Source organism: Nipponia nippon, unplaced genomic scaffold (genome assembly GCF_047370975.1).
Source record: "Nipponia nippon isolate SJK-2023a ecotype South Korea unplaced genomic scaffold, ASM4737097v1 scaffold_21, whole genome shotgun sequence".
NCBI lineage: Eukaryota > Metazoa > Chordata > Aves > Pelecaniformes > Threskiornithidae > Nipponia > Nipponia nippon.
In genome coordinates, this window is record NW_028262338.1 from 3985524 (window position 1) to 4012158 (window position 26635).

Here is a 26635-nt window from a genome sequence, read left to right on the forward strand (position 1 = left end):
GGAGCAAAAAAGTCTTTTTTTATATTGTCCAACTTTATCAGATTTGAGGGGGTAGAATCCAGATTCTGGCACTCTCCCTGTGGGTCACCCCATAGCAATAGCCATTGGGTGATCAGCACTGTGGCACATAGGCAGGTGGCAGCAGCCCTTCAGTGTCACCTTTTCCTCCCTTGCAGATGTGGTAGCTGGCTGCAGCAGGGTTCAGCTGCCAGGACGTCATACAAGAGCACGTGTTGTCCAAGGCACAGAAGGCGAGACTGCTGCGGGGAATCACTGTGTTAGTTAGATCTAGCAAACTAATTGCCTGTTGAGCATAAAAGCTCATGTTCAAAGAGCACTTTCAGTGGAAATCAAGCTATAAAAATATCATCCTGCAAGGATGAGAGAAAAGTACAAAAGCAGAGGAACTCATGCTTTTTCATGATCCTGACATATTTTCGAGTAATGGAGCTAGTCACAATATGCTGTTTTAATCTGGCACGATATGAAAGATTTCTCTCCCAGAAAGGAAGCTTGATACAAGATGCGGTACAAATACTTGTAAGAAAGGATTATAAGTCTGTTCTGTGCTCTTGAAAAACTCTTGAGGTTTTTACCTGCTCAGTGTTCCCCCTGCTGTAAATTCATGAAGTAAGAGATACTCAGATATACTTCTTGAGTTTGTGTGTGTGTGTCTGTGCCTAATTAACCCTGTGTGTTTAGCCACTAAGTGCTTCATTTACTCTGTCCTTTATGGGTCTCTCTTGAGAGCAGTTTAAACCCAGACTGTTGTTTTTAATTTACTTACATACATGTTTGTGCAGGGTAAAGCATACTGACCTCAAGCTGTTTTGGTTTGCCAATGGTGTTTGTTGTCTTTAAGCCAACCATGTTCACCAAACAGAACCTGCCTCTGGCAAATTGCTCCCAAACATTTTCTTTTATTTCAATAATAAATATACTTTTTGCCCCAAACCTGATTTTAAGTACTCTAAAAGTCAGAATGCATTTTTAATTCAAAATCGAATATTAACTTTACATCAATAGCACCACCCACTTTTTTGTACAAGTACAAAGAAAAGCGTGGCAATTCTTACTGCTGGAGTTTCTCAGTCTGTCTCTACAGCCTGAATCCTGTGGGAACCCCCTCATATGTACCAGCCCAAGGGCTGAGATTGACTGCAGCTGCCCTGACTTGCAATTGGAAAACTTGCAAAGTGAGAAAAAGTAAAATTGTTTCCAATGGAATCAAAAGCATATTTCCAATTTGCTTTAAGCGCTTAAGTACTTAACTGCAGTTTTGCTACTTCAGTTATTACAGTACAATTACAGTGGCCTAGTCTGCCTAAGGTAAAACATTGTATCCCAGGATAACTGTCCCAGTATGGGAAAAGAAGTATGTCTACCAATATAAGTCCAAGATGATTTCCACTGTCACCGTTTCTGTTAAGTACAAAAGTGATGCTACAAAGTAAACAGGCTGTATTAGTGAAGTTTCTAGGTGTTTTGTAACATGTCTCAGATCTCTTCAGAAGGGAAGATATCTTTATCCAGGTCCTAACCACATAGGACCTTTTCCTTTCTACTTAGAAAGTTACAATTTTGACATGTTCTCTTCTGTGTAGCAGGTACATTGGTTTGTAAAGCCCTTTACAGCCTACCTGGATGAAGCTCACATACCTCCCCGTGCTTTCTTATGGTGATGAAGGGCTGCCCAAGGGGTTCCAGTGCCTCTGTCCTCCACATGGCCTAATCAATGTCAAATACTTGCATCAATTCAAAAGGCCAGAGAAAAGAAAAATCAGATAAATTGCCAGACCAAGCTGCTATGGTTAACTACATTTTGGTCACTATTCCAGATCTTGAGCCCTTTAACATGTGTTAAAACACTCAAATAGGCTGGTCTGATTCATATGTTCATCTGTAGAACATATGTCCATAACATATGCTCCTCAGAGTCTACCGCATCATTCTTTTGAAAAAGACCATTGGAAAGTAGTGTTTGTAAAGACATCCCTAAGCAGTACTGTGCAAGACTTAGTTGCTGTTTTGACTAAGTCACTACAGTAGTATTTGATAAATCTGTGTTTCTAAAGCTCTGCTACTGTCTTTCAGTACAGCACTCAACTCTGCATGAGGTTGTGTAGAGGAAATAAAACAGTCGCTGCTACAAGGAGCCAGCCAGTCTAAACAGACAAGGCTGCAAAAAGATAGGGGAGAACTGTAGAAAAGTAACCTCAATTTCCTGCCTTAAACACCCCCCCCCCCTTCATTTCTTCATTTATCTCTCCTGTTAATGCAAATTGGAAGCTCTAAATCCAGGACTAACTTATTTATACTAGCACTAAGACAATGTGGTCTCAATTTCAGAGGAAACTAAATACTGCTTTGCTACAGAATCTGAAAAAGTGTTAAGGAACAAATAAATGGTAAACCATGATATTACTTATATATTAATTATATGTTTCCAAAACCTCAGAAATAAATGGATGTTAGGACTTTTATTCACATCAAGTTTCAGATAAGGCCTCTGTTGTATCTACATTAAGCTTATCGCTTCACCCATTGAACCAGATTATTTGTCACTCATGGCATTAAGATTTAGCTCCAGTTAGCAAACTACCTTTAGATCAGGTTCTCTAAACATTGTTTTAATTTTGAAACCCAGCAATAACACAGCTTTCAAAAAGCTTATGACCCGAATTGGGAGTTCTTGGCACCTACTCTAGATGGTAGATTTTAGAAAGAATTTAGAAATGATACATTAAGCGTCACCACCAATTAAAGGCCCATCAATAGACCAGAGATACATAAAGTACTCAAATCCTACATGTTTAAGTCAACAGCATTTGTTCCATTTGTGCATATCACTCTGGCTAATACTGAATGTTCTAAATATTGATTTTTGAGGGAGGAAAAAAACAGGTTATGTTGTATTAATACATTTAGTTGTATAAAAGTGGTTAGTTATTCTACTACAAATTGAAGCCTTTCATTAAAATGGGTCAAATCTTCCGTGGTGATACTTCAACTGGTTTGTAAGAGCTGTGCCCATCACATGTTGCAGTTTCTGGATTTGATTTTCATTCCAAGCACTTTAAAGAACGGAAAGATTCAGATCTAAACACATTTTAGGCTGAAGTAGGCAGAGAAGTCACATCTGTCAATTAATTCAGTGTTTCACCCCAAATTAATATACTGTTTCCTTCTGAGTTGTGGTTTAGAGTATTCTGTGCTTACACGCATCTTAATTTGATTGGCACTTGCAGATTATCCTCTCACCCTCCTGTAAGAATCTAGAGCAGAACTCCAATTCTGACATCCTTAGGTAGGTGTCCTGTGTAGGCAATCCGCTCACCTGTGAATGATCCTTCCTGCTTACTGCCCTGAATTTAAATACAGTAAACATCTGACCTTCTCTGGGGTGTTATAAACATGTTCTCTCATACATAAAGGGACCAGATTGCAGAAATAGAGAGGAGTGGGTAAACTTTGCATTTATAATATAGCCAGGTGATTTCCTTTAAAATGAGCTCTTGTGCATCAGGCCAGGGTTTCAACATTTTGTATAGTAATTCAAGTAGATAAGGCTCTGATTCTTTCTGTTCCTTGCTTACTTCCAATGCATGACTATTTTCTGAAGAAGCCTGTTAAGTGAGTTCAACCAGCACACTGAAGATATTAGTTGTTTTCAGATGATGCAGCAGCAAAGATAACTACTGCCTTCTCTTGAACTCAGTGGCAGTCTAATATTTTAGATAAAGAACTTTCTGCCCTTTCAGGAGCAGAGCTAAGTTGCACCTTGCTTTGACACTAGACCACAGTCAACTTTTAAACAACTCACAGCACATGGAGTGATATTCTATATCAAAATATAACTATCCCTATTGAGTGTTGTAAGCTTCAGACTGTCATTCACTTTATCAGCTATATGTGCTTATGCAGGAGAAGGGATTTGTCAAGCCTGTCCAAACTCTTGACGCTTTTGTTTAACCTATGTATGAATTTATAATCTACCATTGTTTTCAAAGTGTCATGCATAAGAGATCATCACAAAAGAGTGAGAAAAACTACAAAAGCTTTTAGTAGTTCTCTGAAGAGTTATAAAATGACAATTATATCCTTTGTTCCATCTCCCACTTGTCTCAGACAGAGGCTCAATCATATGACAGATCTGAGGGGGAAGATGTTTCAGGATGCAAACTACACTTATTTTCAAGAATCCACTGCACATTCTGGGAGTACCATGATACTGTAATCAAAAGCTTTCATGCACCACTAAAGAAGTAGTATGATAAATCCCAGGGGGGTTGTCTAGAAGGACTTGATCTGCAGACAAAGAAACAGTTTTGGAATGCTATGTCATTTCATTATAAGTGTCTCACCTTGATCTGTATTGTCACCAAAAAAAGGTAAAGTTAAATCTAGCAGTTGTAATAACAGCTGGTCTTTGCATACTCTGCTGCACACTGCCAAATCACACTAATGATAACAGGTACTGAGGAATTCCGACATTTAGCTGCTATTATCCAATTTTCTAATATTTATTCAGTTGGGAAGGCATTATTATAGTAAAGAAAAATTTCCTAGAACTGAGTCCAATAGCAAAGAAATCAAAAGTGGGATTGTTAGAATAACAGATATTAAAAATTGTAGTTACTAGAAAAGGGAAAAACCTAAGACCCTCTGAATGTTTCAGAAGCATGTACAAAGGCTATAGGACTAGATACGGCCAGAACCACTGAGCCTGAGCCATTTTACATGAGGAACATGGTAGTCCTATAAGTAGGTTCTCCTGACAATTTTTTGAAAGCTGTATTAATTCCATCAATATCTAGCCTAGATAGACAAGCACGAAAGGCAAAATTTGTTTTGCTTTTTTTCCAGAATTTAACATTGAGTTTTCAAAAAGGAACATCAGATTTTGTAACCTAAAAACAAATGCACTGTAGCAAGATGTTAATATTTATGTTCTTTATGCAATTCCATTTGCAGCTACTAGTGGCGTGATTAAAAGCAAGGAAGGTGCTTGAAAGTAGGGATGTAACTGCAGTCTTGTATTTTGGCAGAGTTATCTGTGGGAAGGAATTCTGCATCTTCACATAACGATGTAGCAGAAACAGCAGGAAGAAGCTTAAATGTGGGAAAACACACCTACCTTAGGCAAAGGGACACAAGGTGCCTGATATATTTGGAAGTTTGTGTGCAACTTCTGAGAAGTTGTATGAGACCCTCAAGAAGATAACATTGCACATAGTGTCACTCACCCTTAGGGGTTAAAGGGGGACATCTCAAAGCAAAGTGCCAGCTGCAGAGTGTGGGAACAAGCACAGGGACATTACCTGCTGCTGTTCAAGACCTGCAGTGCACAGGGAATTAAATGTCCCATAAAAATAAACAAAACTGCATCAGGAAACTGGCTCTGCAGCCAACACCTCTTCCTAACTAGGGGAATGTTTTTTGCCAATGGCTTGGATCAGCATTGTAATTGGGAGCTGCAGGGAAGCTCACTCCCTAACTTTGTAGGCATGCAAGACTAACAATAGTCTTCCTGGGTACTTATTAGATAATTTGTGCCATAAATAGAACAGGGTGCAGGGACTGACCGCACAGATCAAACAAAACACTCAGTTTTATCTGATTTATCTGCTCTAGAATTATCTATTAGTCAGAAATACACAGCTACTAAAGAACCTATTACCCACAAGCACCCCTGAGAAAACACAAATTCACATGTATTACTGTAAGAGACATCACTGCAGAGGAAGCTGTTTATTAGATCATAGGATTGTTAATACATCTTTAAGCACAGAGCAAATTTACAAGTGAAAGAAATGTACTTTGAGCCCATCTAGCACAGTAATATACATTCACGCTGTTGGTCTTTTTTCAAGAAGTTAAGCAGAATTAAGTATAGACCTTATGGATTTCAAAGAAAATTTCCACCTCATTCTGGACTGATCAATACATTCACTCTTTTCTGGACTACTTACATTAGTATGACTGTCCCCAAGCTTGTACAGGAAAACCAAACAACTCAATAACAAACAAGTTGACTGAATTTAAATAAGTTCAAACTAATGCTTTAAACACTGCCAACAAAAAAGCCATACCACCACATCTCTCACAAGAGAGTTTTGAAGCAGAAATCAGTGAAACTGCAACAAAAAAATTAAAAATACTAAAGCTGCTTCTTTGTAAGATGAGCAATAAGATCTCTTAGTGCCTATTTGCATCATTTAACCTTATTCTTCCAGGCTAAGCTGGTCACCTCAACCCCCTTGAAAGGCCATGAAGAGAATGAACCCAGCTATCTTCAGATGATTGCATTTTAGACAAGGACTATTGAGTAAAGAAAGAAACAAATATGAGATGCCTCTCTCTCTCTCTCTCCATTTGCTAGACGCCACCTTGAAGATTAGGTAAGACAGATGACTAAAGAGAGGTGAGCTAAAGCCAGTCCATCTTGATTTGTTATTTAATATGATTATTCCAACCTTAATTCACCCAGTGGAATCCTTACAGTTTATTCTGATGTACATACCCCAGGCCAGTACAGGTAGAGCATATTAATGCAAAGATTCATTGATGTGTTCCTCTTTAAAATTAGTTTTAAGCATATGCTTAGTCCCTGTTTGCAGATCTCTCAGTGACTAGGGAAACAAGTACAGATTTCAATTGCTTTTTGCCTGTTTCTTTCCTGAAGAAAGGGTGGGTATCCATCGATTACTACTGTCCCTGGACTCTTAACCCACAGGCTCCCTTCTGAACTCTGTATCTACTTCAAAAGATTTATTCTGAAGATCTCATCACCTTTTTATCCATTTTTGCCTCAGCAAGTAATTCCCTTGGCTTTCCCTCTTCCTTCATAAATTTTATCCCTTGCTCTTTGAAATATTGCCTTCCTTACTTGAGTACAACACTATTTCTCTCTGCTCCTTTCAGCTGTCCCTCCATGTTAGGATTCTTTCTTAATCACAACAATAGGAACTGTTTAACAAACAAATGGCTTTTGCACCGTGATCTGAAATGTTCATTTGCCTACTCTCTCTTCTGTTCCCTTCTTTACTCAGCAGTCCTGAAGCTGAGAACATTTTACCTGTGCCTCAGATAAGAAGAAATCATATACTGCTGTAGAAAGCAGAACGCAGGCGAACATTACCACTACACCCCACAAAGTGTTGTGGGTCTGCATTCATAATGTCAAGGGAAAGGGAACTTTATGTACCACTCACTGATAAAAATGGTACATAACAGTCTTCGTTACCATGGTATTACAGACCAGAAACAGCCATAAATCAGCCAGATAGGCTGACTTAAATGTATTTGTTTCAGAAACCCTTTGAAACTAATTAGAGTTCTATAGTTGACTTCAAAACTGGATCATCCCTCTAATTAGAAGCAATTAAAATATTCACCTGTGATAGCAGGGATTTCATGAAAAGTAAAAGGCATGTTTTACTAGATAGCATATGTTTAGATAATGTTAGGTAATTCCTAGAAAAAGAACTATGTTACATTTGATCTATACTATTATTAAATAAAAATAACGGCTCATTTTCTTTACCTTTCCCTGTTCCAATAAAAGCATAGTATGAACAAACTTCCCCACCATTTCCAAGTGCCAAAATGTACTAAATTTTGTTAGTAGTACTTGAATGAGTAAAAGGATTATATAATTTTGCCTTGTTCTAAATAGAAAGATTTCAGCGTATTAAAGGACAAATGTGTACAGGCTCAGTCCAATTCTCAATTAAGTGTTCTCAGGCCTTTCTATTGATTTTTGAAAGGACCAGGACAAAAGTAGCATTCTTCACTATCCAAAGTCATACGCTGACAGAGATTGATTTTGTAATCAGCATTTTCAGTTTCAAAATAGCTGAAACTAAATTGAACATATGGTGATAAGAACTGCTTGGAACAAATAATTTAGAAGGGTCACTAATAGTACTCATGATACACTGAATATCTAACTAGTGCAAGACACTGATGGTAAGGAAATAAAAGAATGAACATCATATGATTACTTTAATTTCCATTCAGAATACTGGCAGACTTTTTACTGGATTCAGTACAGGATAAATCCTCCATTTATAGCTTCCAGAACCTGCTAATAACAAGGTGTGTGCCAAAGTTGTTTGGCAGAAAGACAGAAGGGCCAAGTAAGATTCCCAATACCATGGTGGTGATATGCAGCTTATTTGCATCCTCTTAAGAGAATTCAGTATTCTAATCCAGGAAAACTCATTTAAACTTGTTACAACTTGTTATAATGTAGAGCCTTAAGTCTGGGATAGATGCAAAAGACAGTCACAACATGAGGAAAAAAAACAGTCTATACTAAGTGACTTTGGTCCATGACACTGCCAAGCAACTCTGAAGTATTACTAGCTTTATATTCTTCTACTTCCATTAAAGAATCCAAAGTAAATTCTTCCCTCTCCTTTCCTGGAAGTGTAGGCTAGTAATTTCCATTAGCTAAAACATACCTGCTGAGTCTAGCCTGTTACTGTCCTGCTGGGATTATAATTAGGAGTGAGTGAATTTGACAAGGAAAGGATCATTACTTCTCACACAAATTCATTTGATTTCAGTATTTCACTTGCAAATTTCCAGTGCGTTATTTTGTCTTAGTGACAACAGGCTGTTATAACAGACACAGTATCTTACCCCTCTGTAATATGTTAAGATCACTGTGTGCTCACTCCAATATCAATCACTGAAAACTAGATACAGAAGTCTCAAGTCTTCTGAAAACCTCTGGCTTTTAAAAGCAGAAAAATGAGAAGTCCCTCTTCCTGCTATTAGTAGAACAGCATATTCGTTTCATTGTAGTCCTCTTTAGAGGATCCCTACTGCAGGTCTGCTTCCAGTCTAGTATCATTATAAATAACCCTTGCTGATGAGACTTTTGCTAGCTATGGTTTTTCTGAAAAAATGTTACAGTGATTACAAAATATGATTGTGCCCAAGTATACATGTACTAATGTGCAAAGCCTCCATGGAAGGCTAATTCTTTTACATCTGGCATCTTGAACCATGAACATAATTTCAAACACCTTCTCCTTCACAGATGCATTTTTACGTATTTACAGAGAGATAACTGCAGTAATCAAACAGGTACCTAAGTAGCAACCTTTAAGATTTCTTTGAGCTGATCTATTAGTACAATGCACAGTACAACCCTACAGATGTTATTTCCTTTGCTGCAAGAAGGTCAACATTTATATAAAATGAAAACAAACTGTGAGCCACTCAATATGCTTCCCACAGGCTACACAGGTAACAGACATCGTAGTTACTTCTACTGTCATAAGACAAATTAGTGATCTGGAGGACCAGCATATAAGCCAAAAACTAGAAAAAAAGCCCTATAAAACCATGCAGTCCCTCTCAGTCTCAGAACACAATAAACAGGACGGGATTGCATAAGTGCCTTGCCCATCTTAATTTGGAAAGACAAACCGCAAAGCTTCAACTGTTTCCATCAGGTAAATATTGCAGCCATTTAAAAACTGGCAGAAAAACATAGACCTTAAAAGTCAAGACTAGCTGACATGCTCACTTTCTTTGACTACAAACTTGATAGATTAGGCAATTTTTCATGACGTCCTTACTGCTGGTAAATGTTTTAAATTCTTCTTTTATGCTGGCTGCTGTTTGTAACAAAGTAGGGACTTTGCTTGAGAGTTCAAGTGGAGCTTGGCATTGTCTCCAGTTGTAAATCAAAACCCTAAGCATTGTTAGTCATCTCTCCTATAGTCTTCAGGGATTTTTTTTTTTCTTTTTTTTTTAAACTCACTTTAAATTGTGCCTCCTGTCATCATCCAGTTGAGTTTTGAATGACAGGATAAACAATATTCCAAGTCCTCAAGCGGAATAACAGAGCATAAGTAAACTGAGCAAGGGACCAAGGCCTAGTAATCATCTCTGGTTTTAGAACCAGTTTAAGTGTTAGCAGTATATAGTGTCTAATATTTACTGTTAGGGACACCTGATTTTAACCTAGAAAGAGATTTGGCTCATCACACTAGATTTATGAGTAACTAAAGATGGGGTGAGTACAAAATTGTATAACTTCTGAGTGACAAACTACAGGGCTCACATTTCAGAAATATTTAGCAACTGTTCATAATTTGCTTCTACTGTTCTGAATGTCTTCATTAAAATGATTATGTTATAAAACGTTCCATAGCTTTTAATGGCTTCAGTTAATACCTACCAACAAGAGAGAGACCATAATAACTGATCAAAATACTTAATAGTGACATTACTTAGCATTTTCAGTGTTTAAAGCCTGAGGCGGGTTTTTTGTTTGGTTGATTTTTTGTGGGGTTTTTGTTTGTTTGTTTAAGCACAGAATAAGCACTTTCCTGTTCCAGACACTAAGCACTCTGTACTTGCATGCTTAACATGGATCATACATAGCAAGACAGATTTCCAGTCTGAAGTCCACAATACAATGACTCAGTGTTACTCGTAAGACTTTAGTCCAGCAAACAGCAAGTACATAAAGTATGCATTCAGGTTCTGTTATTTGAGACCTTTGGATTCTCATCTCTACTGCAAAGGTCAGAAATTATTTTTTATAAAAATCTAAACACTCTAAACACTAGAGCTTTAAAGGAGAAAAATTAGTACTGTAAGATTCATAACAAAATAGAAAAAACCTGATCATACTGTTTTCACCACTTCAGGATACACACCTGTACACTGGAAAAGTTTAACCACGATTTACAGTATCAAGAGGGGAGAATGGGAAATAGACTTCCTGCATAGGATTTATGAAAGCTTCCAAGCCAGGAGCACAAATCCTGCTGATTTACATTTGAAATCACAGTGGGTTGTTTTCTACATGCAAAAATTGAACTCCTGATACAACATGACCAGTCATAATTCAGGGAATTCAGAAATGAATTAGTCACAGCCTACGTTTGCAACAAATACATATTTATACGTTAGTGTTCCCAAAATAATGGGTAGTAATGGAGTGTTCCGTACATGTCCTTTCTGCTGATTATCAACCAGACCCACCAAGGTCCTAGGCATCTCCGTGAGTGACTCGGTGTTTCAGTGAGGAGACTCAGCAGGAGCTGAAGAACTCAAGACCTAGCAGGAACAGTCCTGGATATTCAGTCCTCCCGTGATGAGGACATTGGTAGAACCATTTCACAGCTGACTGATCAAAGGCTCAAGACATTTCATCCACGTTTAGTCTCCTGCTCTTATCTCTAGATTACCCAGCTCCCATGCAGTTTGTGTTTATGCTGTGTATAAATGCATCTTTGTAGAACTGGGTTTAGTTTTAGTAGCAATAAAAAATAGCAGTGACTAGTGCAGGAGGGAGTAAGGAAAGAGTAGAGCTAGGCAGAAGTTCTGTATGAAAAAGGCAGTGTGTTACTCGTAACAGCAAGTGTGAGAATAGATAAAAAGCAAACGGTGGACCAAGTACAAAGCATGGACTGCAACAACTTATTGCCTTTAGCTATTATATGAAATGCTTAAAAAAATCCTGAAGGTAATAGACTTGGATCATAGAGTGGGCAAAGAATATTCTTGGAACAAACTTCACTGCAACAAATATTTAACTTTCAGAGGGTGATTTCATCTGGGGCCCAGACACTAGCTAGCATGTACCTTGAGTCATTTTCAGCCTCCAGTAATTATAGCTTCAGTGCTCGCTGATCCCTTACTGAACTTTCTACTTAACAATAGTATTTTAATTCCGTGGTTGAGACCATCCATACAGCAGACCATAGTAAGCCTGTAAAGCCATTCTGCTTCTTTCTCACAAATGAAGAAGGCAGCACAGCTGAAAGAGCACAGAAAGGGAAAAGGCTCCCAAAGGTTACCATCCTTCTGAACTAATGGGAGAACCAAGCAATGACCAACTCCCAACAATCTGACTCCCAGTGCAATCCATGGTCTATTAGCAGAGCTATGTACCTCAATGTTACTACTGAAGTTATAACCAACCAGCCCTGTCCAACCTCAGCAATCACTGGGGCTCAAAAATATTCAAAATAGAGCCTCAACTTCTAGGCATCTTTAATAAGCCAGTGCCTGCCACCACTGATCTCTTCAGAACATAAGAATTTCTTGTTAAGAAATCAGGTGCCTCACTTCATGTACCCAGCTTTGAAATTTTGGAACTAAAATCACTCTCCATGCTTTCCGTGCAGAGTAAGAATCCCATTTATCTCACAAGGGACAGATTAAGATGAGTACATACAGATATTTCATAAGAAAGTCTGGTCTCCAAAGGTGGCTAATGCAAAGCATGAGCACTACCCTTCCTTTCAAATATTCAAAAAAAAAATGCAGAGTTTCCACTGGCATTGAAGTAGTGCCTAGAACTCAAATATGTCCTCATCACAGGGAGAACTGCATTCCAAAGCAGAGAGTAAACTAGTCTATTTGACTATACTTCCAAGGAGATTTAACCTTTACACAGAACAAGTGGGTGATGAACAACATTATTATGCTTGTTGCAAAAGTGACCATGTGTTATGCTAATAAGAAAAATGTTCAGCTGCATGAAAACAACCTTCCCCCTGAGACTATTCCATTAAATTTTAATGTTTGCTCTATACTTTCTTTTGAATACAGATAATTTGTTCGCAACACCGCAGTCCCATAGAATCATCTGTTTTTTCCCTTTAATGTCAAGGCCTCACTAATACCGCACTCCATCCTCATTATCAGGCTTACTGCATTAAGCTGCTGTTCATAAGCTTTCAACAGTGGGAAACCTAATTCAATTTCTCACCATATTTTCCATCTCGGAATTGTTCTTTTGTGAAGGGTGAAGTTAGATTTAGATGAATTGTGTGTCACTTGCAACTCCTCTTAAACACAGCTGATGAGAAGCTACCTATACACAGGTTCAAAATACTTCTGAAGTGGGCCTGTCTTACTGCATTCAGCCTAGCAAAGGCTGTTGGTTCCAGGTCACCTGACTTGACATCAAATTCATGTCCACTCAAAGCAAACTCTCATTCACAGATTGTAACAGAGGGTAAAAACAGAAGAACAGGACTTGAATGGGGGAAGGGAATGGTTCTCCCTCAAGCCAATGACAACCATGGCTGTACAAAGCTGGCTCTAAGTCATCTTTACACTCTCCCTCTCTACTAGTTGCTCTGGGCATACCAGTATCTTCACACAAATAAAAACAGCCACACCATTACCTGTGCTCTCATAAGTCTATTGCCAGGCACTGTAGTGGTAAATGGATGCACAGCAACACCTCACCTGCACGAGAGATCCTTTCTTACTAAGGATAAGTAATGGCAAAATGGCTTCCTGACTAAGTATGCATTGAAGGCCACCACAGTGCAGGAAATACCTGGTTTAATAACTAACACCTTTGTACTGCAAAATTGTTCAGATTTATGCCAAGTGATGACTAATTCTGGAAGACAGTTAATGCGCTGGACTGGAACTCAGACTACATGGATTAAAGCTGCTGCTCTGCTATATGCTGTGTGACCTTGGTGATATTCTATGCTATACAGGTTCTTATGCCATGCTCATTCCTCTGACACCCAAGCACCTTCCAGCTCATCCACACCTGCACATTTGCATTAGCAAAAGGGAAAGGTTAAAGGAACAGATCTTGCACCCACACAGGAAGATGTTGTCTATGATGACAGTCAGCCATTCCTAAAAACTGAAATTGTTCTGGAAAAGTTTTCAATCCCTCATTTATAAAGTGTAAATTAGCCTCCTTTCTCTTCTCAACTTAGCTAGTCTGTATTACAAGGTCTATAAAAGGATACAGCATTGTGTGCTTAGTCTTGCAACACTTTGCACTAGGCAGCTGGGAGGAATGCAAATATTGTTTATCATATCCTTTAAAACCAGCACAAGAACAGCAGTGCTTCATATACGTGCAAGGTACTTCAGTAGAAGTGTAACATGTCTAAGCAGGCTGAAATACCTAAATATTAGGTAGTGGGCTTTGTGGATCTTGGGATCCCAAGAAGTTTCTATAACTCCTGAAGGATCTTCCCATAAGTTATCTGGGGCAAGAACTGTGCCTTTAGGAAGTAGCAGCTACAATAAGGCCCATATCTCCATTGCAGCAAAGCAGTACTGTAAGAGAAAGCTGCAAAGGAGATACTTGTGGTCCAGGTGGAAATAGACACTATGTTCTTCCCTGCTACACTTTAGATGTGTGTCCTCTTTACATGCAGAGCTTGCAGGGGAAAATAAGCGTAGTGAAAAACATCAGTTATGCAGACACTTATGTTCCTCATCACCTGATCTCTGACCAGTAGCTTATTCAGCAAATTAGCTTTCTCTGTTACAAGACTCAGAGAATATGACTTACTGCTTTTTAGAAAAAACATCTTTAGAAATAAGTAAATTACTAAATGTTATACTATACATACCTTACTCCCAACAGTTTGCTTTGGAAAATGGTGATATGCCTGGCTGGGAGAGGAAAGCCAGAATCTTTCTGTCAAACATCAGTGTTCAGACCTAATTTAAATTCATGAATAATTCTGGTATAATAAACACTGGGAAATGGAAATACTGTGGCTCAAGACTTGAACATAACTAACTCTGCCTCAGAAACACTGTGCTTAAAACATGATTTGAATTCTTTCCCAGCCCTACCCACAGTTTTAGCTTGCTTACTACTTTTGTATAAATAAAAATATTTACCTTAAAACACAGTGTAGCCATGGTAAAACTGCTCCCATAGGTTACATTATAGAATTAACAGCTGCCTATTGGGCTTCCTCTGCAGAAAAACAGCAAGTATCATCTCATTGTAAGCAATGCAGTTACCCAAAGCCTGTGCCCATTTAAAAATACAACAAAATTAGTTTATACCTCTTCCAGCAACTGCTGCAGTAAAATTTATACCTATAATTCTATAATCAACTTTTTTCCCCTTCCCACCCAGCCTTCTCTTTATATATTCCCCACCTGGGACTGATTCTTACCATTTGAGAAGTCTCAGGTGATTTTTCTTCCTTTCACCAACTCTTTCAAACTATAAATACCCAAAGCCACACATGAAGTGGATCATGCTCAGCCTCAACCTCAGTGCTTTTTCTACCCTGCTCCTCCCAACAATTTCTTACTACAATCCTTTACCCTATGAATTTGGCAGAAGGAGTTCAGGATGTAATATTAACTGCTGGAACCAAAGTATTTTTGAAGTCTACACAGTACCTTTATTAACAGTAAAGCAAGTATACTCTAGCTCTAGCCAAAGTGCATAGCAAGCCCCAGCCTGCCTCCTTCCATGCCATCCACCTGGCTTTGGATCAGGCCCTCTGTCACTGACCCATAAGCAAAAGACTCAGACCAACATGTAGCACTTAAAGCAAAGATGAACTGTTTCAATAGAACTGATAAAGATCGTGTCCAGCTGAAGATTTGAACTGATTTGAAACCTCAATGACTGCAGTTAATGCTCTTGTCTTTCCTACCACTCGTGATTCTGCAAACATTTGCCTCAGAAGTGCTCTATTTTCCTGTCCCTGTAACCAGTGACTCTGTTCAATAATTTTATATTACCCCCAAGAAGATGACATATAAAGTTTCTCATGTTTTCTGAAGAAAGTATTTCTTATGTCATTAAGGCACATTTCCAACAAATTGCATTTTTCTGAATGTCACACAGCTTTCTGCTTTGCACATGGCTTCAGGCTGGAACATCCCCCTCACTACAAGAAGGACATCGAGGTGCTGGAGCATGGCCAAAGAAAGGCAACGAAGTTGGTGAAGGCTCTAGAGAACAAGTCTTACGAGGAGCAGCTGAGGGAGCCGGGGTTGTTTCACCTGGAGAAGAGGAGGCTGAGGGGAGACCTTATTGCTCTCTACAACTGCCTGAAAGGAGGCTGTAGCGAGGTGGAGGTTGGCCTCTTCTCCCAAGTAACAAGTGATAGGATGAGAGGAAACGGCCTCAAGCTGTGCCAGGGGAAGTTTAGGTTGGATATTAGGAAAAATGTCTTCACCAAAAGGGCAGTCAGGCACTGGCACAGGCTGCCCAGGGCAGTGGTTGAGTCCCCATCCCTGGAGGTATTTAAAAGCCGGGGAGATGTGGTGCTTGAGGACATGGTTTAGTGGTGGGCTTGGCAGTGCTAGGTTAACAGTTGGACTCGATGATCTTAAGGGTCTTTTCCAACCTTAACGATTCTATGACTCTATGGTCTCATCCCAGAGCAGAGCCTATAGGGAGACAAGATGAGCCTGTCATGTCCTGTTTCTGCATCAGTCAGGGGCTGGGGTTTGTACCTCTTCTCATAGGAGAATCACTGACTGTCTTCAAAACCACAGCATATCAGCAGATCACTGGCTATATACCTCCATAACAGATCTGGCCCTGAGCTTACCACCTCCAGTTCCAGCCCTCACGATCCAGTTTCACTCCCTTGTGTGAGAACTGCTCCTGGGGACTTCTTCCTCAGTAACCCTACAAACACTGAGCAAGCAGACAGGGTGTCCTCGTGGCCCTCATCACCTCAAGACCTATCCTCAGCACATACCTGTTTTCCCCACCAACACTTCCATGTGTGGCTTCTGCCACACACACACACACCAGCTCCTCCTCCATATAGACTTTAATGACATTAACCTGAGCTCTGACAACCAGCTCAGGGTAATAGAGCTTGGTTTGGTTCACAGCCACAAAAGCACACTATTGCTTTTATGTATTTAAAATAAACTTCTGCACTTACCAAAACTTGTCTCAATAAATGTTGAGATTTAAGAAACTGGAGCCTGAAGCTAAGAATATCTAGAGAGAACTGATTTTTATTAATACATAATTAATACATGCTCTCCTGCAAAGTAAATGTGATTATATGTGCAGTTGCTGTGAGATGGATGTTGTATTAACGTAGCTCTGGCTAGTGTTGAGCACAAATGGGAACCTGAGCTGCTTTTTGTGCAAATAGTTTCTCTTGTTCACCTGTCCACCCACTAACACAGGCAGCCAAAGCATGTTCTGGAACTACAATGTCCATTAGATTCTCAACTTTATCCAAAAGCAGTCTGCAACTGCAAGCTGCTTATTTGACTGAGCAGCACAAGCACTTAGCTTAGCAAGTTGTTTACATGGGATATGTGCCATGGAAGATATCCCCTCTTTGCTCCTATTTATAGATATTTATGTCCACATAAATAGTAACAATTTTACTTTAGGAATGGTATCTGAGGAAAGGCCGAGTAAATTCAAGATTTGTGTATAGATCCATTTCCAGGAGCCTTAACACAATATTAATCTCTTTACAGAACTTCATGCTGATGAATAATGATTCTGTCTTGGTTGGATTAAGACAAAAAAAAACCCCATCAATTCACCCGATAACCTCTGGAGGGCTGCATCCATACCACAGAACACATTAAAGCACTAAGGTAAGTCTGTTGCTGCAGAAGTACACAAAGATTAAAAGAGATAATTTCTGTATATTGCCTAGGTAGAGAGGAAAAAATGGCCCCAAATCTGCTCCAAATTGTACCTACAGGGCATTTGCTTTGGGGCAGAGGAATAAAGGAGGTGTCTCACCCTGTACCTAAGAAGTTCTATTCACAAGTTCTAGGAAGGGTTTTAAATTTACTCTTTTCACTAGAGATATCAGTGTCTCATTTTGCAAGAATCATTTAACTTGCTTCTGATCTATAAATACTCAAACTAATAAGCAGGAACAAGCCTGCCTAGGTAAATGAATACCTGGTTCTACCAGGTCATAGTAGGTATCTTGACCACATCCAGTCTCACTTGGACTGGTCTTAAGAACAGCAGCAACAGCAGCAGCATGAAAAATTCAAAGTTCCTTATGAATGTCACCTGTTAATTAAGGGACTGCAAAAAACTTTCCAGAGCTGATGTACATATATACAAACTTACATAGCCAACCTTTAACAGGACTTTTCACAAACATTCAAGCAGCCTGGATTAATCAGACTGCACAATACATAAGAAATTCAGTAAGACTGGTCTTGCAGGTGTAACAGTAAGCATATCTACAGCCTACAGAGGGGAAGAAGTACAGCCCTTCTTCTCATGGCCACACTAGAAAACTACGATCAGAAAGCAGTTATAGCTGCACAGTTGGGACACGGCAGGTATGGAGTCCCACTCCCTATCAGCAATTAATAGCCTATCCTTGTCTGCCAGCTAAAATAGCTATAGAGCTTCTCAACTGGCATCACACCACAAGCATGCAGCTTGTGTGCACCCAGCTGCGCAGGATCTCTGTCATCTCGCTCCTGTATGCTGTTTATACATCTTACACAGCAAGGAACCAGGTTCATACAACTCCTTACTTACATTCCCTCTTATCTACAGGAGAACTAGTTCAGCCCCCCCAACAGCATTAAATCAGGCGAAATGCTGGGCAAGAGAGAAAGCATCCAACAGTCCCCGTGTCCCGTCCCGCCCCCCCTCCCCCCACTTCTTAACAGCATCAGGGAACTTATCCTCAAGTTCACCCTCCAGAAACTACCAACATTAGGAAGTCACTCATTTTCAAGACCATCCTAAAGTAACATGGCAACCTAAACGAGAGCACTGAGCAGCCCACGTCTTTACATGACTACAATCAGAGCAATCCAGACTTTCATCATCCCCACTTATGTACATCAAACCTCTGACTGATGCAATGAAGAACGGAAAGCAGAAACTTTTGCTTGAAAACAAAAGTTTTACTGAAAAAGCAGATATTACCTTATCTGAGGAGACCTCTCTCTGCCCATTGAAATTTTCAGTGACAAATGTCTTTGCAAAGTCCTGAGCTGAGCTTAAATACAGCCCCAGATGATGGGCAGGGTGTGGGTGGAGGCTCCAGGTGAAGCTGTCAGGGCCATTAGGGCCTATTAGTGCCCTCAGGACCCAGACAGACAGGAACACAGGATATGGGCAAATACTCACGAGTGATCCAAGGACAGAATTTCTCTAAGTGAGAACTGGGTGAAAAGTAGAGCTAAGTCTTTCATATTGATATACAAGAGAGACTTCTGCCGGCAGAACAGGTGTTTGCAGTCTCCTGGTGTACACTCATTACTTCTGCATCCAGACATGCTATATCCTGAGTAAGATTAATCTGTGAGTGACATAATGGCTTGGAAAATCTATTAGCTTACAAACACTGTTTGAGATCAGCAGCTCCCTGTATGGAAGACTGCAAGCATGTTTTCATATATGGGGCTTGCTTGCCTTCTCTTTAACTTCTGTGCTAGGCAGACAGTCCAAATGCAGTGGCATGGGGTGACAGTAGAAGACAGCCAAATCTATATGATATAACCAGAGAGAAGATCCTTGGATGAAGAGCTGATACCATTGAAGGCAAACCAGCTTCTCATGTCTGAACTCCTGCAAGCCAAAGCACTTATGCCAGAAATCACATCTGAATGGGAGACTTGTGTAATCACCAGAACTTCCTCACAATCCAGTGTGGTGAGCAGAAGTGACCAGTAGGATAGTATATGGACACTAAGAAAGAAAAGCTGTTCACAGAATCTAAGATCAGTGACAAACTGTGCCTTTCTATAGCAAAACAAAACAAAACAAAAAACCAAAACAAACCCCCAAAAAACCAAAACAAACCCCCAAAAAACCAACAAACACGTAAAAGACAAATAAGTGTAATAAAGAGCACTTCTATTTCTTCACAGACTTGGTATCGTATATCCAATTCACATAAACATCCAGGAGCTTAATGCAGAATCTTCTTTACTGAACCTGAATAACTTAAGGGTAAAAGTGATATGGGATGAGAAACAAGTGGGAGTTTTGCAGAGTAGTTAAAAATAGACAGTAGTAGGAAACTTTCAACACTTACTGTGCTAAGTAGCAGACAGTTCAGACACTTCAGTGTCTGCCTTCAGCTTGCTTTCAGCGTCACAGCTTGTTATTTATAAGTCCCTTATAATAAAACTACCTGAAACCAATGTCTAAATTCTGCAACATGATAAACTATACAGAGGCTAACAGTCAAAAAGTTAGAAGCACGTAAAAGAATGCTCAACTTTCTTTGGGAAATAGGATTTTAATTCTGTAAGTTTAAATCCTAAACAAGAAGTAGTGCATGCCCCGTCAGCCAGAACAAGATGATGAAATGAGATTAACTACACAGTAAAAATGAAAAGGGTTCCCATTTTTTTCTGGATGATCCATTTTGCCTGTGTTATAAGTTAATGTACAGTCTGAACTGGCATTGCTGCCAAAAGAAAGAGCCCAGACTTCCCCGCAGACCCAGTGCCAAAAATTTTTCTTGCTATGCTACACCACCTACTCTGTGCAGGCATAACAGTCATACAGCAAAGCCATACCAGGGAAGAGCTACTGTCTGAAACCAACCATTTCGTCATTATTTTTTGTTAGATGAGCTAACACAGCCAAATCCTGATCCTGTTTCCTCATGTGGTCATGACACTGCTTATACTAGCACAGGCAGGAGCAGCACAAATACAGAACCTAGAGGCTAGCAAAGGACCATGTCCTGCAGTTGCAGCACCAGCTAGTGCTGTCTTTAAGTGTGTGTGAAAGCTCAGCAGTCACAGGTCTTCCTTCCGAGGTTTTGAGCTTTTACACCACTGTAGCCGATGAAGGAAGCCAAATCACTGCCCTACACGGCTCTGGTCAATGGCCACTCCTGTCCCTAGTGACAGAATGTGTTGTATCACTTATCAACAAGCAGCAAGGTGAGATCCTGTCCTGACACTGCTGTTGCTTTAATCTACATCTTGGATGAGACCTAACTGATTAGGACTGCCCCCAATGGATAATTATTTTTGTTCTGTGCTGACCCTCCTTCATAATGAGCCAGACAATTAAAAAGAATGGTTTCTAAGTCCACTCATAGTACTATACACCTATACAGATTAAAATATATGCAAAATGCTTGCTTATGAGAAAAAAAAACCTCTTGTCATGAATGTACTTTATTTTGAACGTAAGGTGACACTGACAATTTGAAAAGCATGGGGTGTTTGAGAATTCAGCTCCTTGGAAATTCTGAGCCAGTCATAGAGAGGAATATAAATATTGAAAACAAAACTAACACTAAAAACGAAAGTATAGTGGAGACTATGTTGGGTAGCAGCAGCTCTTTTTTTCTCCAACAGCTATGCCTCCAGACCATGCTGGTTTAGACGCATCTAAACTACTGGTTCAGAAGCTCTCAGGAAATCTGTAGAGGAGGAAATGTTCTGGCATTCACAGGATGTGTCTTCTCTGCCCACAAGAAAAAATGTGTGCTGCAAAGATGAGAAGGCTGAGCATTTCTTCTGAGGCCCAACTTCTTGCTCTGTCTGCTAGGAACACTGCAGGAATAAAGGAAAGTGCCGATAGCACCACTGGCTTGAAAGTGCAACTAAAAGCTGAAATATCACTATTTTCATCAAAACGGTCTCACAAGTGACATATTTTCTGATCTGGCATGAAATTCACTCTCAAAAACTTTCAGGATTGACAAAAACATTTCCCATGAAGATCTGAAATGAACACATACCAGCGTATAAGCTGTTGAAGCTTTTTTCTTTTTCTCAGCGTTGCAAAATCACTAGTGGTTTTCTTATTGTTTAGTAAGCTGTTTAAATATTTAGAGAATTTGAAATATACTAGGATCGGAATCCAATTCTGAGTTTGTGTATGGCCAGGATGCTCTGCAATTGCAACATTCACTCCAGATTTTGACTTTGAATATAACAGCATTGTTTTCTTCTTTATCGAGTTGTCAAGCCTTCCTTCTGATGGGTACAATGACAAAATCTGATGTTGTTAACCGGTACAGATCTGAGCTGAAAGCAGTGATTCTGCTTTCAGAAGAAAAGAAATTGGATAACTCCGCAATTTCTATAAAGTTCGCTTTGTTTAGGTTAACAAAAAACCTGCTTGTCTAAATAAAAAGAGGTCATTTACAATCTGAATGTCAGAGCCAATAAGCTGTTTGGTGTCAATAATTCATTTGATAAAAATAACAAAATGGGCTGAGTTAAAATAATCATTATATATTTAGCTGCAGAATAGTTGGATAAAATTGAAATGCTGCTGTTCAAAAAACTGATGATATAAAAATCTTTTTTTTTGGTTACTGTTCAGTCGTCGTTGCCAAAAGAGAACAGTTATATATATTTTTTTTTTTTAAGAAACAGGTACCAAAAAAAAAAAAGACAAAGCAAACTGAAAGTGCACTACAGAAGGACCAAATGGGAATACCTCGGGCTTCGGCGCCATCTAGGGCTGACAGCTCCTGCGGAGGCTGATGTCCAGCACCAAGGGTGAGCACGGCAGACCAACCCTTGTCATCGTTTGCAAAAATGTCTTCGCTTGCATTTGCACTCCTGGAAGCTCCTTGCAAAGCCAAACTCAAACAAAAAAACAAACAGAAAAATCAAAAGCAGCTATGTCTTACAACTGCAGTGAAACCTTCTCCTCCTTGCAGCTTAAGATCGCTTTTAACTTCAAAAACACTATTTGTGATATTGAGAGTACTGAAGCGGGTTCCTAGGCCCGCATGGCAGTCCTGAGGTTGCACCTCCCCACAGCCTGAGAGGGTTCAGCCTGAATGGAGGCCACTGCTCAGTCAGCATCCAGTTAACAAACAAGCTGTATGCAATGTCGCATACGCTGCGTAATTACAGAGCCGTATATAACCATTACCATGTGCTGTTTCATAGTAAAGAAATTAAATGATGTTAAATACTCCCCAGCAGCTACCTTCAGCACTGTGCAAGAGGCAGTATTACCCCACTCACAAACACTGACTCAAAAGGGTTTAAAACACCAGATTTCTGTCAGGGACAGGAGAAACCACACCAAAAAAATGCAATCTGAGAAGTTCAATAGTAGGCATACTAGACACTGTACTAAAATGGAATATCATATCCAAAACAGAACATCCTTTCCAGTTGTCCTTTTGGCCCACCTAGTTTCCTTCTGAGTCACAGCACAGCTGGCACTGTTTGGCAGTTTTTGACCTGAGCTGTTGAATTGCACTGAACAGGCCAAATTCCGGGCAGGAGAGTTCTTCAATCTGCCGTACCTACTTTTCAAGCTTGCAGCTGCTTTTCTTGTTAGCAGAGCCTTTCACAGGTCACGAGAAGGACTGATCGCTATCACCCAGAGTCACTAAGTTTGTCTCCTTTTTTCCTTCCCTCGTCTCCGACTTCCCTTTCCCAGACTAACCAAAACTTTTTTTTCAATCTTTCCTCAGTAGACATCCTTTCTAAGGTCTGCTAGGTGTTCTCCTCTGCATTTATTTGCAGCATCTCTAGACAAACTAAACATGTTATGCCACTTACGGCCCTAACAGAATGGAATAAAATATGTACTGAAAAAACAGTGCTCGCTAGAATATCTGTTACTACTTGCCTTTTTTTTACAGCACCTTAATAGGCATTTGATTCTCTCTCTGTTTTCTGAATAGAGTTCAGCTGCACTCTAGTGGCTGTATTCTAGGATTTCAGGCATTTTGGAATGGCCGAAACTCCATATTTCCATCTACTCAAAGTAACACAATTCACTAACAATGGAAAACATGCTTCTTCAAGTATGCACATTTTCTTTCCGTCCAGGAAAATCAGTGCTGAGGGTTGAGTTCAGAAAGTACGCAGAAATGTTTTTTTTTGGTGAAATTGGAGTTGAAGCCAGTATCTCAGACACGGTTTTATTCAAACCATATATTTCAGATGCAGGTAGGTTGGTTAGCATCTACCTCGACTGCTAGTCCCATTGAAGTGCCATATATATAACCCCAGTATCAAACTGGTAGAGTGTCAGCAATTCAGTGTCCATCCCTGCTCCTGACACCAGCAGCAGTTGGTGTTGGGGTCGGGCTGTGACTCGGCCGCTAGGTGGTGAGGGAGACCCGTAGTTCCAGCCCTGCGAACGAGCTGCTTCAAGTTGGCAAAGACTCAGTTTTGGATCTTGTATTAATGCACAGACATTGCAAAGTCAAGGCTAACACTTGACCACAAGAACTAAGGAAATAATGGATAAGGACGTCTGAGGAGTAGAAAGCGGCTCAGTGGTTACTGAAGACAGCAAGGAATATATAACAATACCCTGGTGATTTTTAAAGGGTATAAAAATGAAAGCATTTTTTTCCATGTGATAGCTATAGAGCTTGGGAATAAGGCATGCAATGTTAAAAGAGCAAATATAGGCTGGCAATGGTAAATATTCCCAGGATAAAAGGAAGAAAGTACCCAAGTCTTTTAAAAACAAAATTGGGCAGGGCAAAAGAAAAATATGTCATAAAGATCCACTTTGCTTTGGGACTGAGATGAACATGAAGACTAAATTCTTATGAAGTTTGAACTTTTTTTGCTTCACTCTAGGAAAACTGACATGTACACGGAGTTATTCTAGAAAAATAAGCCATTCTGAAAGCTGTTCAAAGTAAGCCACTCCGCTTAAAACAGGGTGCTGTGGGACAGAACACCACCAGAAAGAGGTGAGAGAAAACGGAAAATATTGAGGCTTTTTGAAGGCAGCAGAATGTGGGCAGTGTGAATTTCCCTCCTGCGGTGCCTGAAATGGTTAGGCTCTCACATTTTCAAAGATCAGTCACCAGACCACCGCTCAAAGAACTGTACCATTGGCAGCTGCTATTTGAAAAGACACATTTTTTTATGTGAAGGTTGTATCACTGCAGGCATCAGCTATAACAGATCTAATTCTTTAAAAAGAGGGAAAAAAAGGTCACAACGGAAAAGGTATGCACGTGACAATAGTTGTAATGTCAATGTTCCTCAGCGTTTGAAAACCTAAGAGCTTAAAATCCATTTCATGGCAGATTGCCAACTGAAGTATATAACAAATTACGTTATGGAACAGATGTATCTTCTGCTGCCTACTTATTGTGTCTTCATTTCTTGCAATATAAGACTGAACTGCTAAGATACAAAGCATGGGATCATTCCCAGCAGACAGTTAGGATTGTCGCCTCTGAAATGTATTTAGTTATCAACCAAATTTCTGCATGTAGCCTGTCAAATTTGACATTCTAGCCCAGGCACTTTCTGTGGCCCTGTCTGTTGGCTGCGGTTCATTTAACTACCCTAATGTTATCCCTGCAGTCATTCTGTCTTCCTCCATAAAAAGCCGATGTGGTTGCTTCCCAGCCATCCTCCCTTATACTCCTACTCAAATCTGACCAGGGATTCTGGCATGTGGGCTTGCACAAGTGTGGACATTCAACTTTTTCACTCTCAATTTCCTTTCTTGGTGACCATCAGTGTTGAAATTGCCTCTCTGAGCAGAGGACACTGGAGGCAACAGGAGCACCTGGGAGAAAGTGTTAGTTCTTGGGGTAACAACAGTGACTCTGAAGGGAGAAAGAGAAATCATAAACAAGTGGGAAAATATGGGAAGAGTTAACAGAAGAACAATTAAGAGAGTGAGGAAATAATGTGGGGTCTTTTTTGCACAGTCAAGATTTTCCTTTTGTGGAATATTGCCACATTGCATTTCTGGGCCACAAAGACAGCAGTTAAAAGCATCTTTCAAAACAACTCTCTGCAGTCTGGTTGGGATTGGGGGCCATGACTCATGCGTGGTTATTTGCGAGTTGAACACCACTTTCCATTGATATGTTCAAATACATACCTAGGTTGGAAATGCAATTTAAAATTGTTACACTAATCTAGCAGTACATCTGAAAATTCAGATGCAGAAAATACAAAGTGATCTTTCCTCAGCAAGCCTCACGTGGCCACCACATCCTATGTGTTTATCACATTGTAAAAGGAGTTCTAGAGAAAGACAAAGCTCAAGTACGTGTGCAGCTGGGTTTTACAAAATGCGTGAAATATGCACGTAGCTATAATGTACTCACAGTGACATAGACAGGATCCAAGCAAATACAAATGACTAGATAAATGTGTTAGAATTTCTGTGTCAGTTGCTCTCTAGACTAGGAGATTGACTTTAAAGGTGACTGCTTTTCTCCTATCTCAGCATCAGAATAAATGATGGTATGATTCTTCTCTATCATCAGAATAAATTTTGACTAGACTAATTAGTTTTATATTAGCACAAATAAGGAATAACACAATTGAAATTAGAGCTGCTATGCTGGATTTGGGATAGAAATTCGATTAGAAGGTAATGAAATACTGTAATAGAACGAACAATTAGAAATTATAGCACAGGCTTCTTCCTGTCTCTGTACTGTAAGAAACTTGTTTCTCTGTTGAAAGGCGTGGCGTGTGATTGGGTGTCTGAGATGTATGCTGTGTAATCTCCCCTTTACCACTGCTGATAATGCACCATCAAAACAACTTCTCCTTTGGGGATTCTTTGTCACAAGTTAATTTAGTCCTGTTTTGTCCCCAGATCTAAATTAACAATGAAGGAGAGGAGATATTTCTGTGCTACTGTCAGTACATGCCTCAGATGATTCATACAGGTCATTTCAAACAGGAACCCATAAAACACAGCTATCTCGTGTGTTTGATAAATGCTGCACTGTTTAGAACAGCTGTTACAGCAGTTTAGTTTTAGAGTTTTAAATACCACACTGCCATCGTTTACCAAAATTTCTCCAGAAAAAGTAAGCTACTTTAAATCAGGCTGTGAATTTCAAAAGAAAAACTCATATACAATACTATAGAGACTTGCAGATATGATCTCAAATACATCCACTCATATGCAACGCACTTGCAAATTACAGACCCAAGGTAGAAG

The 26635-nt window shown here is 39.7% G+C and overlaps 2 protein-coding genes across 4 annotated transcripts in view; both read right to left on the reverse strand.

Moving 5' to 3' along the window:
* The window catches only part of KCNIP1 (potassium voltage-gated channel interacting protein 1), a 482303-nt gene extending 463618 nt beyond the window's left edge, over positions 1-18685 (reverse strand). Inside the window, exon 1 of the mRNA XM_087760144.1 lies at positions 18671-18685. The gene's annotated coding sequence lies outside the window, so the exon portion shown is untranslated. The remainder of the gene's footprint in view (positions 1-18670) is intronic.
* Positions 18686-21153: 2468 nt separating this feature from the next.
* LOC148055535 (uncharacterized) overlaps positions 21154-26635 on the reverse strand; it is a 79369-nt gene continuing 73887 nt past the window's right edge. For all 3 annotated transcript variants that reach the window (XM_087760073.1, XM_087760072.1, XM_087760074.1), the window contains 2 exons: positions 22163-22311; positions 21154-21267 (listed from right to left, as the gene is read on the reverse strand). In XM_087760073.1, coding sequence (XP_087616199.1) covers positions 22181-22311 — 131 coding nt within the window. In that variant the 3' untranslated portion in view covers positions 21154-21267; positions 22163-22180. The remainder of the gene's footprint in view (positions 21268-22162; positions 22312-26635) is intronic.